We start from the raw sequence: 17,276 nt of genomic DNA, 5'->3' as shown, positions 1-17,276 counted from the left end.
TTATGGGAGTTTTTATGGTATGAATTGCTTGACATAAGCATATATATACATTTTTTATGGTATTAAATTAAATTTTTAATAGCCTGATTTAGGATTGTAATAATTTTATGTAATGCATTATAAATTTTAAATGCAGATACTCACAAATAAAACCGTTAAAATCTTAATTAAAAGACAACGTAAATTTATAATAACAGATAAGTGTAAAAATTCACATAACAGATTTTTGCCGTACTAAGAATAATTTTTTCAGACACGTATAATTCTCCTAACCAAAGAAAATTACGCTTTTATTAAATAAAAATTTAAAATGACGTGTCCAAACTTAACCAAACACACAGAAAGACAAATCAGGCCAGTTTAGTTCGCTGATTCGAGTTTTTAATTCGAGTTGAGATATGATTTTATGTGAAAACTTTTTACTGTAATAAAAAAGTTAGATATGATTATTTGTGAGAGTTTTTTACTGTAAAAAAATTTAAATTTTAAACTCAAATCAGTAAAATGAACCGGACCTAAAAAAGATGAGTAAGATTTGGTCCAAGCGGACGGCACCCCTCCAGGCTCCAAGGACCACTCAGAAAAACCGTACACACGGGAAAAACCATGCAGATGAGCACACGGCAGAGTTTTCATCCTTCCACGTCGTTTCGTTGTTATTTCGAAATTTCCGAAAATCGCTCGTGTCGTTTCATTGAGAAATCTCTCTGAAGTCTGACCTTTCTTTCTTTGTCTTTTTCTGTTTCACTGGATAACGACGACGATCCTGGCGGGAATTATCTGGTTATCAGTTTATCAGATGCCTCTGCCCCATTTTTACCATTTTACCCTTCATTCTTTCTCTCTTTCCGTATATAAATTTTAACTAACCGACCTCTCTTCCTCTCCGACGCGCCTTGGAAGCCAAGCAAATCCAACAATCGTAATATTGCCAATAATTTGAAAGAGAAAAAAAATTAGAAGGAAAAAAGAAAAGAAAGAGCTTGAAGGAGTTTGTTTGCTATTAATGGCGTTTTATGACAATTTCTGAGTCGTACTTTTCCATGTATTTATGTTTCTGAGTTCTCTTTCCGTTTTTCTCTTTGTTTCTGCCTAGATTTGCGCGTCGTTTGTCCTTGTCCGTTTGATCTCCCGGCGGTCCTGCAATCCCCGCCGTTGATTTCTCCACCGTGGACTTCCCTCCTCTCATTCTCTCTCTCTCGTCTCTTGTCTCTTGTCTCTTCCTTTCCGCTTTCTTGGCGTTGGCGGAGGCTCTTTCTTTTTCTTTTTCTTTTTCTTTTTCTTTTTTCTTTTTTTTTTTCAAATGTTATGAATGAAGTTTGCCGGCGATTGTTTCTTCTTCTTTCTCTCTCTTTCTCCCATTTCATGGAAATCACATTCTCTCTAGCTCTCTTTCTCTCTCTCTCTCTCTCTCCCTCTCTCTCTGAGTCTCTGTTGTTTGAATATGCGTTGAATTATGCAATTATTGATGGTGAATCGGGGATGCGAAGCAGAGATTGCTGCTAATTTGGGCGAATTTGATGGGGAATGGTGATGACCGGCGCTGTGTATTCCCTCTCACGAGTTTGCAAATCGGGTAACAAATTAAGAACTCATAATCATGATTTACTTACCTTAATTTAAATTCTCATTTGTTTTCTTATTTTACTTACCTTAATTTAAATTCTCATTATTATTATTATTATTATTATTATTATTATTATTATTATTATTATGTTAGTGGAGCAATTTCTGTTTCGAATTTAATTGAAAACTAGTGTAATGGAATTGAGTTGAATTGCGTTAAATTTACGCCCTTTTGTTGGATACTGAATCGAGGATATTTTTGCTTGAATTTGTTTTTGCATGTTCAAAGAAAAGAGCAAAATTAGAACCGAATTTCCTTGGAAATTGATATTTTTCTGGTTTAGTTCAATTGTCATTTTTATGCTATATGTTTTGTTTTTCAATTTAATTTCTTTAAACTTATTATTTTGCATGTTTGAACGATTTATTTTTGTGTTACATATAATTGCAGAGACTTGCAGTCGTATCTTTCCGATCTTAGCCTCTTTGTGGCCCTTGAAAGTAACAAGCTTTTTATCTTGGTCGACAACCGGCCATGGTTGAGAGACCGAGGTTCACGTCCGGCGCACTTGTGGCAATTTATGGTCACTAAGGTTGTTACGATAATCTTGATTTTATTGAAATGATTTTTTTTTTCCCTTCTTTGTTTAATGAAGGAATGTAACTGAATTCTGCTCAATTTTTAGTCAAGGTTATCTCCATTTGCAAATACCAAACCCCGGAGGGAGAAAAAGGGAGGCAAAGAGGCTTCATCCGGGTCCGATGTTGGCAAACAGAAGAAATTCGCGAGATGGTTCCGATTGATTGATGCAGCAACATTTTCTCAAAAGAGGGTTTTGCTACCTGTGAAGAAACTGCGCAATACTTCACTGTTAAGCAGTGAGCTGCATAGGACCTTGTATGGTTTCATTGTATTTGAAGTTGCGTGGAGCAATGTTCGAGGTATCAACTATTTGAATGAGCTTCAGGTAATACTCACTTCTACGTGCTTCATATTCTGTTAGTCCAGGTCTTTCTATGTTTACATTATTTTGGTTTATATTGCAGACTGATACCTCTCTGGCTATAGAGGCTAAATTCATGCAAAGATGGGAATTTGATAGTATAGCTCAAGCAGCAAGCTGTATGTTGTCATGGTTCCCAGGAACAGTCTCTGAGAAGCTGTTATTGAAGGAGTATCTAGATTCTGCCATAGGTAATTTTTGTTGTGGTTCCTTGTTAAGTTTTGTGCGAGGAAAAAAAAAAAAATCTCTATTCACTTTTGGACATGTCTGGGCATCACATCTTTATTAGTGGCACCTTTCATTTTCATGTGGAAATGACTTAGAGAGCCATTGTTAGTCATATGAATAGGGACTTGTATAATCAGCAAGCTTTGAAAATGCCTCGCACCAAAATCAGATATTAGAACTTTCTAAGCTAATCCTTTTTTTTGGCGGATGCATACATATAAGATTCGTAATTTCTTAGAATCCGAAAATGACTTGTTCTACTTCTAGGTGAAAATAACAAGCAGCATATGATACCAAGCTTTCATTTTGCGTATTCTGTTAAGAATTAACAATATTAGATGGTTTTCTCTGAGCTAATCAGTAAAAAATTCTGATTCTTCTTTGGAATTTATATTACATTAGGTTTTCGTTACTAATTATCGTCTCTTTTCTTTTCTTATTTTGCTTCATTTAGTAAGTAGGTTATTTATCTCTTTAGTAGTCATATAAGTTGAACTTGATATATGATCTCACATTTATTGCAAGAATCTTTTGTTAGTAATGTGATATTCTACCATGAGAGTAGATGTTCTGCCACATAGTTGTGGATGGAGTTGCTGTCTTTGCTCAAATTACAATTGAAAGAGCATATGCTGACAATTACGTTGATGTGTCCAGGAGAGGTCTTCTATGATGCTGAAGAAGATATACTGGAAACTATATCTGATGATAATGCTGAAAATATTTGCAGCAATAGTTTATCGATTGAGGACGATTCTCTCAACCTGGGTAGCGAGTTTGCCATATCATCTAATACCGATGAGGATGAAAATGGTGTTCAACAAACACCACTACCTCCTCCTAAAAGAAGGAAAGTAATAAATTCCCTTTGTAGAAGAGTAGAAGAGGATATGTGTTGTGAGGAAACAACAAACTCCGACGCCTATCCCAGCAATTGTGAAAATGCAGTGGAAGCAACCCAGTACAGGGATGTTCTGATTTTGTTCAGGTTCAATGACCATGATCTTCCTTTTACGCTAAGAAAAACAATAATGTCTGATTTGAGGTTACTTACTTTATTAGAGGCTGGGCTTCCATCTTGGGTTATCTTCCTTCAGTCATATCCAGGGTTTTGCCATCTTTATCGACCATGGATGTGCCCATTGGCAAGAGCTTTATATGTGCTTATCTCAATTGTTACCGTTCTTATAGGATTTTATGATCTGTACAAAAATGTCCCAGTTCTCAAGGCAACTGCATCTCGTTTGTTTGGGCCTCTTTTTGATTGGATTGAGACTTGGGAGATGATAACACGGATAAAATACTTGGGAACCATGCTATTTCTTCATAACTTTCAGAAGGCTGTTAAATGGTTTCTTACAATTAGGAGCACTACCAGATCGTTCCTTTCAGTTCTCACTCAACCATTTGCAGAGCCGCTGGTGGAAGTTTTCGAGGTTCTCCTTCCAGTGTGGAATGTGTTGATTGAAGTTGTAGAAAAATTGTTCTCAGTGATTTGGCTTCTAATTGGGTCCTCTTGCAGTCTTGTTGGGAACCTGGTAGAGATTATAGTGTTCCCAATATGGTTTGTTGTCTCACTCATCTGGAGCATTGGTAGGTCATCATCTGTTTTCTTAGAAAGTTTTGCATTTACGGGTTAATTACGATTTTTTTTATTTTGATTTGCAGCAACGACAGTTTTGTATCCTATCTTTTGGATCATTTGGGAGCTGCTCTATGCTCCAATTCGCATGGTTTTGGCACTCGCCAATCTCGTAGCTCTGGCGTGTGCCTCTATATACGAGATTCTTGTAGATATATGGGACTTCATTAGTAGCATCTTTCGGCTTGCGTCTGCTTCTAAGGCAACAGTGAGCACACATGAAGTTTCAATGTGGCAATCGCTTTGGAATGTCCTTTTTTCACAGGTTTGTCAGAAACTGTATATTTGTCTCTCTTGCTGGTGTTGTTTAATAAATATATTAATTGCCATTGTGTTTGTATATCCAGGTTTTTCGTGCTCTTAGGAGTATATTAAATGGTTTTGTTGCATTTTTCACAGCCTGCAACAGACATCGCCTTAGGTAGGCAGTAGGCTTATTATGTAACGCAGAACTACTTCTCTTTGTAACTTGTATATTGTTATTGCTACATTCTGGTCTCTAGCTTCTGATGTATGTTGAGTTTTGTTGAGATCTCATCTTTGTCGGTCATTTACAATTCGCATGGAACAGAAGATAGAATCTAATGATGAAATGGTGTCATCTTTGAAAATTTTTCTTATTGAATTTTGATGTACTTGCCTATAGTAGCAGATGGTTTTAGCTATAAATGAACAACTTTAGAGATGCAAATGTTAATGGACACTCTTGTTATTCTAATATGAAATATCTGATAGCATCTTAGGACCTCCACAAACCTGTATTCATGCCTAGCATAGTTGCATCTTACCCCCCAAAAAAAAAAAAAAAAAAAAAAAGGGATTATTTCTACTGTTTTGCAATCACAATCAACTGATTTGATATTTAGATCATTAACCGTCTAAACTTATTTTTGTAACCTTGATTAACCAAACTTTTTTTTTCTAATGCTATGGTTTACAGCATTTATAATCACTTTCTGGAATTTATTCGAAGATTGTTTGGTCGAACACCGAGATCAAGGCATGAAGATTCTAGGTTAAGTAGACCAAGAAGGGAGACTCAGAAAACGGTTAGTGTGCTTTTCAAATTTGTGTATTCTTGCTTTTTTACACAAGATTTCAGCACACAAAAACAGTAGCCTTAAGCCACAGTTACACCAGATGCACAAACCACCAAAAGCATCAATTTTCAAGATTACAAGTCTTTGAAGGGTAGTTCATTGCAACTCAGTGAAGTAGCTGGCTCTTTGCTTGATGATATGCCTGAATTTATCAATTTCCTTTCCCATTGTATAGTGTTTCAAAGATTTACTTTTGGTTACACAATTAATTCTCCGGACCATTAACGAATTGAAAGCATAGAAGAACGTTTATGTTCTATAAGAAGGCGGCGAAACTTCTGTGGGATGTGGGGATGATATTTTAAGTCTGATTCATTCATTTATTTGCTTGTCTTTTTCTTTTCCTTTTGTTGCAAATGGTACTGGGGATGATATTTTATTGCGCTCCTTGTTTATAGACAAAAACAGCCGACATGGGTTCATGTTTTTCTGATCATATTCTTAATTTTTGGATTCATGAATTGCACATGTTCTCAATTAACATCTCTTTTGGTCTTTTTTTAATTTTTTAATTTTTATTTTTTTGGCTGTGCAGTCAGATGTGAGGAAAGTTCACATTAGTTAGGATTCCACAACTCCTCAAAGCTAACCAAATCACAAGGCACTTCTCTTTTAGGAGCGCCAATCCGTATAGCACGAGACTCCTTTTACAACGGAAGAAAGAGAGCTAATCCAGAAAATAGGAGGAACAGGGCACTACAGTCTTCCATTCATACGGCAAGTGTATTATATGATATGATACCACTTGGGAAGAAGCTTCATTCTTTTATTTCTTTATTTATATGCGTCTCCTGTTGTTAATGCGCAACTACCTCCCCTTTAAGAATGCATCTTTTAGTTCCACAATTTAATTGTATATTCAAGGGCTACAGATACTCATTTCTATCATACCTCAATGTCTATATCCGGAAATGTAAATAGTATGCAAAAAGAGCAAGCCTGTATTATGTATATTATTCTTTAGCGGCCATAATTATCACAACTTTTTTTGTCAACTCCTGTCTTCAAGGATGCCGAATAGAGTAATTATTTGCTATGAATTTGTGTCGATTGACAACCAATTGAGGCAGTTCAATTGATGTTTAGGAGGTATGTGAATTGTTTTTACAATACCGAGTCTTGGTTTCAAGTCCTGGTATTTTTTTTTTATCTGAAAAATAGTGACAACTACTGCTCACAATAAGAAATGTCGACCAAATCGGTAGTAATTTTAGAAACACAAACCCTGCAAAGATATACTAATGCCAAACACAGACTATTCATCCACAAAATGACCAAATTCCACGATACCAGGAACTTCCCTAGTCAAAGGCAACAAAAGCTCATAATATAATACTGAAACCATTTAAAACTTTAACCGATACTTTCATACTCCTAACTAAGACCATGTCAATTCAACAATATCATAAAACGATATGTCTCGGAGGCTGATAACTAGGTCTTAAAGAAAAAAGGCAAGAGCCTTAATACCCTAATCCTTCATACTGAATCCACGTAAGGTAGTTCACTATATATAGCACTATAACAGCGGATGACTACATCGGTGAGGCGCCTCCGGTTTGGTGTAGCATAGCATCGATCTCATCACCATCCTCCATCTCTAGCTGCAACATGCAAAAGAAACGCATCAGTTATTTATTGCTTGCTAAGTGAACATGCAAATCTAAATGCATACACGAGAACCATGGAACACATTATATCATATTTATTATGTATATATGTACAGAAGGAGAGAGAGACCTCCTCAGGAGTCTGCTCTGTGCGAAGGCGACGGCCATCAAACAAGAATGCAATTGAGTTAAACTCCACAGATTGCCTATCACAATATGCGTTCATAAGCTTCTTCAATTGAGTGCTTCTCTTGATCCTGAAAAACACTTCATTCCCATCCTACAATAGAAAACAAAATTTGTAGGCCATAAGATAAAAGTTGTTCAATCCTAAATTAAAAAGAAAAAAAAATGGTCGGTGGAAATACAACGTGTAACCGCATCTCACAACAGGAAGGGTAGAAAACTTCAAACCGATTATCCTCCATTTAAAACACATAGGAATTCATGGCACACAAAACCAAAGGCGATTATCATGGATTGATAGAAAACATAGATTAGACTAGAAGAAAACAAAAGGAACATTAAAGAAAAAGAAAGTGTCGTTTGCAAAAACTCCTCAAATCAGGACTCGAGTACAATACAAGAGAGCAAAATGCACAGCCATAGAGTTCATTAAACATTGTCTGGACACAATTTTCTTTCCGTATGAATAAAAAACATTCGTAAAAGAAACAAAGCCAAGAAGCAAAAAAAGCCATATCCCACTTGGAATGAAACATATTATAAGACCGGGCAAACAACTATCCCAAGAAGAAGGAATAATTCAAAAAAGGACACTCAAAACAGTGTACAAAGTAAATGATAACAAAGACGCAAACATCATTAAAAACTATGTTGATCACATTCTCTTTCTTTACCTATTTCCTCATAAACCAAAACAGGAGTAAACAAAATATGGCCACACCAACAGTATCTGAGTGCTGCAATCCGCCCAGTTATATTATATGGTAGTGAATGTTGGACCATTAAGAGACAACATATATGTAAGATGAGTGCGGCAGAAATGCGTATGTTAAGATGGATGAGTGGCCATACGAGAATGGATCACATAAAGAATGAAGTTATTCATAGTAAAGTAAGTGTAGCACCAATAGAATATCAGGTGCACGAAAGCCGCTTGAGGTGGTATGGGCATGTCCAACGTAGACCGCTAGAAGCACTAGTACGTGCTTGGGAGGGCATTCTTATACCTAATATTAGGAGAGAGAGGGGTAGACCAAGAATTACGTGGACCGAAGTAGTTAGGAAATACATTATAGATCTAGGTATTCAAAAAAAATCTAATTTCGAACAGAGCTGCGTGAAAAAGTGAAATCCATATAGCCGGCCCTAAGTAAGTTGGGATTAAGGCTTGTTGTTGTGGTGGTGGTTGTTGTTGATAGTACAATTACAGGAAGTAGACAAGTATCCTAGCTTGTTATTTATGGTGATAAATAAATGATCAAAAATCCTAGCAAAAGTCTGAAGTTCCATAAACAAAATAGAACGCGTACTAAAACTGGTGCAGAATCATAAACCTGCCAAAAATTTGAGCCAAAAAAACAAAAACAAAAAAAAAAAGCCCACTAACAAAAAACAACTAAACTGGCCAGTAAGACCTTTGAAAACCACTAACAAAATTATAACAATATCTTTCCTTGCGAACCAAACACAAACGTCATGACCGATGCTCGCGAGTCGAGCAAAGCAGAAAATAAAAGATCAAAACACCAAAATTCCAGAAGAACTGCAGAAAGAACGCCTAAAACACGTAAAATTGCCCATTTCATATACAAAAATAGATCTTTATACCAGAGAAGTGGCTAAAGTTATAGTAAGTACACTTTACAAACACAACAACGAATAAATAAATAAATAACATAAATAATATAAATTCCCACAGACAAAACAAAGGGAACAGAGGGAAGGCGAATATTTCCAGACAGTCAGACTTGAGAAAAACAAAACACACAAAAGAAATGGAGACTTTCCTGTACCACGCTTAAAAACACCCGATTTTCTCAGGAAACAAACAGCGGCTAAACCAAAAAAAAAAAGGCGCAAAACTCAACCATCAACACCAATAACCCGATTAAGAGAGAGAGAAACCTGGCCTTTGACTTTGAGATTGATGTGAGCCTGATCGTTGGGCTTCTTGTCCTCCTCTGTCTGCTGGTTTACGGTTCCCGACATCTTCTTCTTCTTCTTTCTTCTTTCTTCTTCTTCTTCTTCTTCTTCTTCCTTTGTCTGCGACAAGAGAAATTAGGGTTCTCTTCTCTCTCTCTCTCTCTCTCTCTCTCTCTCTCTCTAAAGGAAAATCGGAGAGTCTTTTTGTGTTTTGTTTGGATTACTTATACTGATTTTCCTCTTGGTACCACCGACGGCCTGTAGTGTAATCTTGTTATGTGAGATTTCTCTACGTGTGCGTAGTCTATTGGTTGAAATCTTAACGGTCGTCGCTCTGTGAATTGACCTTTCTGTCTACAGCCAATGGGATGCTGACGCGTTAGGGGTTATAGTTCCGTGATTGCCCAAAATTACTATGGAGTATGGACCAACTCAGAGTTTTCTCTTTTTCCCTTGGGAAAATTGCAACCTTTTAATAATAATTTTAATAATAATACGTTAAATTATAGATAATAATTTATTAAATTACGTCTCTCATTAACGATTAGAGACCCACCGTTACTAATATCTGTCAAATTACTTATTCTAATAATAATTTTAATAATAATACGTTAAGTTATTTTTTAAGAAATTGCTACAATGACTACCTTAAAAATTGAAACAAGTGAAGCCATTTTAAGTCATTTTATATAGAAGTGTTTCTTTTAAAGTTATTCTGCAAATCTAGTCACGTTTTCTTTTTTAAGGTTGTGACTGAATCCAATTCATGATATCAAATACCGAATACTAGTGAATACGTTTTCTTTTTTTCACGTTTTCAATATTGCATAATGATGTAGCTCATTCCATTTTGCAATTTTATCATTCAGGATAGCAAGTATATCAATTTCACTGTCATCGTCGTTGTTAAATATACTCATGGATGAAAAATGTCCACTACATTGTCGACATTTATTTGACATTGTCTATATCTTGAAGTCTCACCATAAATGCAAGAGAAGAAGATATTTTCTGCAGTGTCCGTAAAATGTTCCCAATATTTAAAAATATATGCAATATTAATTCATGATATTTTTTAAAATATCCACACAATGTCTAAAAATAATAAAATCATCTTCTATTTTTGCAATAGGATCAACTTTGTTGCACATTTTTTTTATTTTTTATTTCTACGAAATGTGACAATTAAATGATAGAAAACTACATATAATAAGACATGCCATAATTCAAATGAGCCAAATTAATTAAGATTTTGTTGCCTTGAGTTTTAATTCAGGAGCTTAGGAACTAAACAAAGTTCATACAGTTATTATCATACATATAGTTCTCAAATGGAGTCTAATTCAAAGGTACAAAACCAATATGATTTATTTGATATATTCATGTATTCTCCATCAAAAGTTAGTGTTGAGAATGTCATTACATATCACTACACATCCATCAAGACTACTCATCAAGTTAAATAAACCAACAACATCCAACTTATAAATTAACAGTGGGAATAGATCAAGAAACATACATGTGATACATTAATGGGTACCTCCAAAATTATTCAAGCGTAATATCTTAGCAAATGTATTGTTTAGATCAAGAGTGTAATTATCTAATGCCTTTCAACATGTTAGAAACTCTTTTTGATATTAAAAACACTTGAAGTTTGTGTGTATACTATATTATGTTTGGTAGTTAATTTTTATGTACTCTATTATATTTTATAATTTGTTTGTAATGAGTATTTAAAATTATATCGGAACTATAATCCATGAATAATTATGATAATTTTCTATTGTACTATGTGACATAACTCTTAAATTCTTTTTTTTTTAAATGGGCATAACTCTCAAATTCATGTCAAAGTTTTATTATTTTTGTTGTTAAATTAGTTTGAATTAAGTAATATAATTGTTTTAGTATTTTGTATAGTTTTAACAAAAAAGTTTTAAGATTTTCTCAAGATATTCATTTTTTCTCAAAAGATCCATGGACGTCGGCATTTTCATCCTTGATTATACTATTCTTCCCCTACACTTCACATATTCAATATTCACTTACAACAAGGTTAGTAAATTTTCGCGCTTCTAATATTGTTGCCAAGAATTCTTCTCTCTGTCCAGGAGAACAATTTATTAAGAAAGATATGCATTCGAATATATGATTTATGAATCATAATTTAACTTTTTTGTTATAATATTTTTTCTTAAAAAATTACTCAAACCTGCAAAAAAACGATTATTATTTTTTATTTTTATATTAGTTTTACATTTAATGTAAAAAATTTAGGATACACTTGCTGCAATTATTTTTGATAATAATCAGTAGGTTCCGAAATTTGTTAATTTACAATATGTGTAGGACAACAAGAGCATCCATTTGCACATCAGGACAAGTAATCTGTAGACAATACAGCTGAAAAGTACCAACATTTTCATCAACAACTTTTACAGCCATGCCAAATCATTAGAAAGCAAACTTCTGTACCTAACCAGCATACAAATTTGCGAATCAAAATTTTGCAGAATGGGACCATTTTTACCTGGACGCAAGTAACGCGTTTTTATGGATCAAAATCTCAATACCCCACAAGAGTACAAGGTAGAAATTTACTTCAAGCAGAGCAGCACTAAAGTAAGATTCTGAATTCACTTGCATGAATGAATGCATGACCTCTGTATTGCGTCAGGAACTACCATTCTAAGTTTATCATCCCCCCAAAAAAAAAGTAAGAAGAAAAGAAATAGAGAAGATGAAAAATTATTTGTGCGTTTAGAATTCGTTCTAAAATGATTTTATTTTTTGTATGAAAATAAAAATGAAAATGTTTTCATTTTCATTTTAGAATCATTTCTGAAAATGCATTTGATAGTTTTATTCCGAGATTGATTTCAGTATTAATTTATATAAATAAACTATACATCTTTTAAAATAACTTAAATAGATTCTTAAAAGAAATTATAAAGAACAACGATAAGTATTAATTTATATAAATAAACTACAATGAAAGCTACTAGCAAAAAAAACAAAACAAAAAAAAAACACGTTAAGGTTAAAAAAAATAGACATAAAAGAGGGTAGAATAGTAGTTGTCTGTTCATTAGATATGCTGCTCACCCCTTTCTGCCCAATTGTGGACGGATTGCAAATATGTGGGGCCCAGGGATTTGCAGCCCCTGCCCCTTTCCTCTCCCACGGATTGCAAACGGTGGATTTATCCTTTCCTCTCCCAACTTTCCATTCACCCCTTTCCTTCCTTCCACCAATCCACCCTACCAAGCACACTCTTAATATTAGGTGCCATTAATTTATTAAAATTGCTCTTTGTAAAATTGTCTAACAATCCGGATAGCGACACGACGATACGACTTAAAATTCGCTCTTCATACGGATTTGAGTTCATCATAAATAAGTTTGGATCAAAATCATGTCGAACATGTGAAACACGATTAAATAACGTGTTATTTTCAGGTTGACTCGCCAACCTACAATTGACCTGCCGTAATTTGTTTATTAAACTTCTCATATTTAAGTAATACGAATACACAACACAATGACAACCCGTTTGTTACCTATGTTTACAAATATATATATTTTTAAAAAAAAAACAAGTTGAGAAATAAGTTAACACGACCTTATTATCACTCATTTTATAAACGTGTTATTAGAAATAGGTTGACACGATATTATTATGACATGCTTAATAAACGGGTAAGTCGTATCGTGTCAACCTGTCAATATACAGGTCGTATTTGAGTTTTATATTTCGACACGAATAATAAATGAGTTGTATTCGTGTCAGGTCTTACCGTGTTAAGTGAGGAAGTCAACATATCACGGTAACACAAATTGACACTCCTAATCGTTAAAAATACTTCATTAATTATTTTCCTAATCAATGAACTTTTCCAATCCAACACATTATGAACGTTAGATTGACATAAGCAAAACTAGCATGATATGATATCAAACCACATTATTGTATTTTAAAATAGACCCTCACAAAAAATATTCTTGAATTTACTAAAAACAATAGTTTTTTCAATATTAGGTGCCATTAATTTGTTAATGTCTCGTTAATTTCACCGATTTAAATTTTCAGTTTTAAGTTTCTACAGTAAAAAATTCTCAAAAAATGTCACATCTAATTTTTTCTGCTACAGTAAAAAATTCTCTAAAAATGTCACATCTCAATTCAAATTGAAAACTCAAATCCGTAAAATTAAAATTTGTTGGTAAAAATACTCCGTTAATAGTTTTACAATCCGACAAATTATGAACGTTAGATTGACATGAAGCAAAACTAGCGTGATATGTCAAATCATATGATATCAAACCGCATTACTACACTATTATCTTGTATTTATTCAATTTTATTATTGTTATTATCTTGGAGACTTGGACTGATTATCAGCATGGAATCTCTGGCATCCTAGAAATGTACGACCTTGTTAACGTTAACCAGCTCTAGAGGACAATGACGTTTGAGACCTATCAAAAATTTACTACTACTTTAAAGACTACGACAACCAACAAAATAATGACTTTACCAAGCATTACTTCCCCAACATCATTGCATTATATATATATATATATATATATACATATTGCTAATCAAAAATCATTGCATCATTTGAGGGTGGTCAAACTTTTCTCTCATCTTATAGATCCACTGTAGCAACGTTCAAAAACCCACACAAAGCACCAACATCCATTGGGCCTGCACGGCCCACGAAGGGTCCAACGTGACTTTTCCAGCTAATCACAGTACACGCGGAGGAAATCTAGCGGAAGGTGCATGCAAAATAATGCACCTGAGGAGCAGCATTGTCAGAGTGTGTGTTCAAAACGGTCGAGTTTGTGGATGTGGGGCATCGTGATGCGTGAGAGAGAAGTGGAGCCACGTGGGAGAGAGAGGGGGAGAGGTGGTCCCCACTAGCGTCTCTCAGCTATTTGTTCTTGTCAAGCCGCTGACACGACGGGTCCCACCTTCTCGATCGTCTCAATCACTTTCTCTTTCCATAAATACCCCTCCCTCACTGTCTCCAGACTCTCCACTTCTCCACTAGCTCACACTTACACTCACTCAAACGTGTCCGAACAAAAATAACATAAAGAAGAAGAAGAAGAAGAAGAAGAAACAGAGCATGGAGCGTCACTCGGTCTTCTTCTTCCTCATTTCTATTGTAGCATTTGCAGGTAGAAAAAATTTATTAAAAAAATGAAAAATGAGAGTTTTTTTTTTCTTTTCTGATTTCTAATGCGACGTCGTTTTTTTTTTTTTGGCAGATGGAGGTTCGATCGGAGTGAACTACGGGAGAATAGCGAACAACCTTCCGTCGGCGCGGAAAGTTGTTCAGCTTCTAAGATCGCAAGGCCTGGAACGAGTCAAAGTCTACGACACTGATCCGGCGGTTCTGAAGTCACTTTCCGGCTCCGGCATTAAAGTGACCGTCGATCTTCCCAACGAGCTTCTCTCCTCCGCCGCTCGCCACCAGTCCTTCGCCAACTCATGGGTCCAGCGAAACGTCGTCGCTTACCACCCCGCAACCCAAATCGAAGCCATCGCCGTCGGGAACGAGGTCTTCGTCGATCCACACAACACAACAACGTTCCTCGTCCCCGCCATGAAGAACATTCACGCCGCTCTCGTGAAGAACAACCTCGACTCCTCCATTAAAATCTCCTCCCCCATCGCTCTCAGCGCGCTCCAGAACTCTTACCCGGCCTCGGCCGGGTCCTTCCGACCCGAACTCGTCGAACTGGTTTTCAAGCCATTGCTGGATTTCCTCCGCCAAACCGGGTCGTTCCTCATGGTCAACGCGTACCCGTTCTTCGCCTACGAGTCAAACTCCGACGTCATTTCGCTGGACTACGCTCTGTTTAGGGAGAACCCCGGGGTTGTCGACGCCGGTAACGGGTTGCGGTACTTCAACCTCTTCGACGCCCAAATCGACGCCGTTTTCGCCGCTATGTCGGCTCTGAAATACGACGACATTAAGATGGTCGTAACAGAAACCGGCTGGCCGTCGAAAGGCGACGAGAATGAGATCGGCGCGAGCGTGGAGAACGCCGCGGCGTATAATGGTAATCTCATCCGTCGGATCCTCACCGGCGGTGGGACACCTCGGAGGCCGAAGGAGGAGCTGACCGTCTATCTCTTTGCTCTGTTCAACGAGAACCAGAAGAACGGTCCCACATCGGAGAGGAACTATGGGCTGTTTTACCCGGACGAGAAGAAAGTCTACAACATTCCATTCACAGTTGAGGGATTGAAGGACTACCACGACGACCGGTCGCCGGTGACTGGAGGGCGGCAGGTGAAGGCGCCGGTGGAGGGAGGGAGCCCTAGGGGGAGCGTTTCGAAGAGCTTGACGGGGAACACGTGGTGTGTGGCAAACGGGGAGATGGGGAAGGTGAAGCTGCAGGCGGCTCTAGACTACGCGTGCGGGGAGGGAGGCGCGGACTGCCGTGGGATTCAGCCGGGTGCCACGTGTTACGATCCCAACACGATTGAGGCCCACGCCTCCTTCGCCTTCAACAGTTATTATCAGAAGAAGGCACGTCAGATGGGGTCGTGCTATTTTGGCGGCACGGCGTACGTCGTCACTCAACCACCCAGTGCGTATTCTATCCTTACTCTTCAAAATTTTACTTCTTTCTTGGGCGCACGTTAGATAGATGAGCATGATAATTGCTAACGTACGCCGTGTTACTCTTATTGGGTAAAGGCGTCCACTTTCCACAGTGGTGCACGCCGGGTCATGTAAGGTTAAACATGGTCTCGTTCCCTAATGAGTTGCAGAGAATTCTTTGCTGACGTGGCGGGGACTTTTTTTTAGGTCTCGCTGATTCGAGTTTATTCAGTCTGATTCATTTAATTAATTTTAATTTTTAATTTTAATTTTCCTACACTTAAAAATTTTTATAAAAAATTATATTTAATTTTTTTTTTTTTTTTACGTAAAATCACGTTTTAATTTAAGTTAAAAATTTAAATTTGTGAAAGACTTTAAGTTTTTAATTCTAGAGACGTCACTTTTCGAAATAATTTTTAACTTAAAAAAAATAATTTTTTATGAAAAATTTTAACTGAAATAAAATTAAAATTAAAAACTTAAATAAATAAAATAAACAAGGTGTTTTTTATATTGACTGCCGTAGTAATGACCTGCTTAATTTTTTTTTTTTTATATTGACCGCTTAAATTTCTTTTTTTATATTGACTCTGGTAATGATCTAAGGTGTTGGGTTAAATGTTTAAAATAATTGGGACTTGACAGCCATGAATTTTGGCTTTTTAACATTGGTAGTACAAGAGGGTAAGTAAGAGCATTATTGAACCTTGAAAAATAAGGTAAAGGCTTCTTGAAAGGTGGGAAGTCAAAGATATCAATTTGTTGTTTTTGGTGGTACTATTTGTGCTGTGCGCATATTTTTGCATATTATTTAAATCTACTGAAAATTTTTCTTCTTCTGATTTTCGCTACAGGGTTTGGAAAATGCGAGCTTCCCACGGGGTACTGAAGAGAAAGATAAAGCAAAGGATTTTGGTTGATCGAAGATCAAAAGGAAGGGTTGGGATTTAGCTCTTTATTATATTATATAATGTTGTAGTTTTATTTGTAGTAGTTTGGTCGTTGTATGGTTAATTTTTTGGGGGCCTCTATTTCTGTATGTATTTTGTTTAGGGCGATTTGGTGGTTTCAGACGGTTTTAATTTAACTTAACCACTATGTTTGTAATTAATCAAATTAATTAATTTTCACTTCACTACGTTTATGTTGTTCCTTTTATTGTAATCCTTATATTGATTTTCCCTTAATGCTAGTGAATAGAAAAAGAAGACTCATTTATGATTTATCTCACGTTTTTGGAGTTGCTAAATGGGTGAAATTGATCGTTTTGTATTTCTCCTTTAGCTTTGCAATAAGGTCATGTATCTCCTAGAGTCGTTATTGGCAGATCATTATCCTCTTTTGCTGATGTTGAGCTTTTCACCTGCCTCTTTTCAAAGAATTAAAGA

General features: G+C 36.0%; 3 protein-coding genes across 3 annotated transcripts; 2 read left to right on the top strand and 1 right to left on the bottom strand.

The window, feature by feature from the left end:
• Positions 1–898: 898 nt before the first annotated feature.
• Positions 899–6,542, top strand: LOC21388316. The gene is made up of 9 exons (XM_024174946.1): positions 899–1,576; positions 2,018–2,159; positions 2,253–2,534; positions 2,614–2,761; positions 3,456–4,391; positions 4,467–4,705; positions 4,788–4,861; positions 5,381–5,489; positions 6,076–6,542. Exons 1-9 carry the CDS (start codon positions 1,521–1,523, stop codon positions 6,103–6,105), a joined length of 2,016 nt encoding a protein of 671 aa, XP_024030714.1. The 5' UTR covers positions 899–1,520; the 3' UTR covers positions 6,106–6,542.
• Positions 6,543–6,727: 185 nt separating this feature from the next.
• On the bottom strand, positions 6,728–9,473 carry LOC112094338 (small ubiquitin-related modifier 2-like). Its single transcript, XM_024174947.1, has 3 exons — positions 9,242–9,473; positions 7,281–7,430; positions 6,728–7,144 (listed from the first exon to the last, which is right to left on the bottom strand). Exons 1-3 carry the CDS (start codon positions 9,323–9,325, stop codon positions 7,076–7,078), a joined length of 303 nt encoding a protein of 100 aa, XP_024030715.1. The 5' UTR covers positions 9,326–9,473; the 3' UTR covers positions 6,728–7,075.
• A 4,838-nt stretch (positions 9,474–14,311) lies between these two features.
• On the top strand, positions 14,312–17,026 carry LOC21388315 (glucan endo-1,3-beta-glucosidase 12). Its single transcript, XM_010112325.2, has 3 exons — positions 14,312–14,449; positions 14,540–15,871; positions 16,743–17,026. Exons 1-3 carry the CDS (start codon positions 14,398–14,400, stop codon positions 16,775–16,777), a joined length of 1,419 nt encoding a protein of 472 aa, XP_010110627.2. The 5' UTR covers positions 14,312–14,397; the 3' UTR covers positions 16,778–17,026.
• Positions 17,027–17,276: the final 250 nt, after the last annotated feature.

The sequence above is a fragment of the Morus notabilis genome, unplaced genomic scaffold (assembly GCF_000414095.1).
Source record: "Morus notabilis unplaced genomic scaffold, ASM41409v2 Scaffold528, whole genome shotgun sequence".
NCBI classification, from domain to species: domain Eukaryota; kingdom Viridiplantae; phylum Streptophyta; class Magnoliopsida; order Rosales; family Moraceae; genus Morus; species Morus notabilis.
Note: the sequence above shows the minus strand (reverse complement) of the source record. Positions and strands in the feature narration are given on the sequence as shown.

What these genes read in the sequence shown, in the direction of transcription:
- LOC21388315 (XM_010112325.2), top strand. Translation starts at nt 14,398, where the DNA reads ATGGAGCGTCACTCGGTCTTCTTCTTCCTCATTTCTATTGTAGCATTT. An exon ending in TTCTATTGTAGCATTTGCAG is followed by an intron (nt 14,450 to 14,539) that starts GTAGAAAAAATT and finishes TTTTTTTGGCAG; the next exon opens with ATGGAGGTTCGATCGGAGTG. An exon ending in CGTCGTCACTCAACCACCCA is followed by an intron (nt 15,872 to 16,742) that starts GTGCGTATTCTA and finishes TTTTCGCTACAG; the next exon opens with GGTTTGGAAAATGCGAGCTT.
- LOC112094338 (XM_024174947.1), bottom strand. Translation starts at nt 9,325, where the DNA reads ATGTCGGGAACCGTAAACCAGCAGACAGAGGAGGACAAGAAGCCCAAC. An exon ending in ATCTCAAAGTCAAAGGCCAG is followed by an intron (nt 7,431 to 9,241) that starts GTTTCTCTCTCT and finishes TTTCTATTGTAG; the next exon opens with GATGGGAATGAAGTGTTTTT. An exon ending in CAGAGCAGACTCCTGAGGAG is followed by an intron (nt 7,145 to 7,280) that starts GTCTCTCTCTCC and finishes TGCATGTTGCAG; the next exon opens with CTAGAGATGGAGGATGGTGA.
- LOC21388316 (XM_024174946.1), top strand. Translation starts at nt 1,521, where the DNA reads ATGGGGAATGGTGATGACCGGCGCTGTGTATTCCCTCTCACGAGTTTG. An exon ending in GGAATGTCCTTTTTTCACAG is followed by an intron (nt 4,706 to 4,787) that starts GTTTGTCAGAAA and finishes TTGTATATCCAG; the next exon opens with GTTTTTCGTGCTCTTAGGAG. An exon ending in GAAGGGAGACTCAGAAAACG is followed by an intron (nt 5,490 to 6,075) that starts GTTAGTGTGCTT and finishes TTGGCTGTGCAG; the next exon opens with TCAGATGTGAGGAAAGTTCA.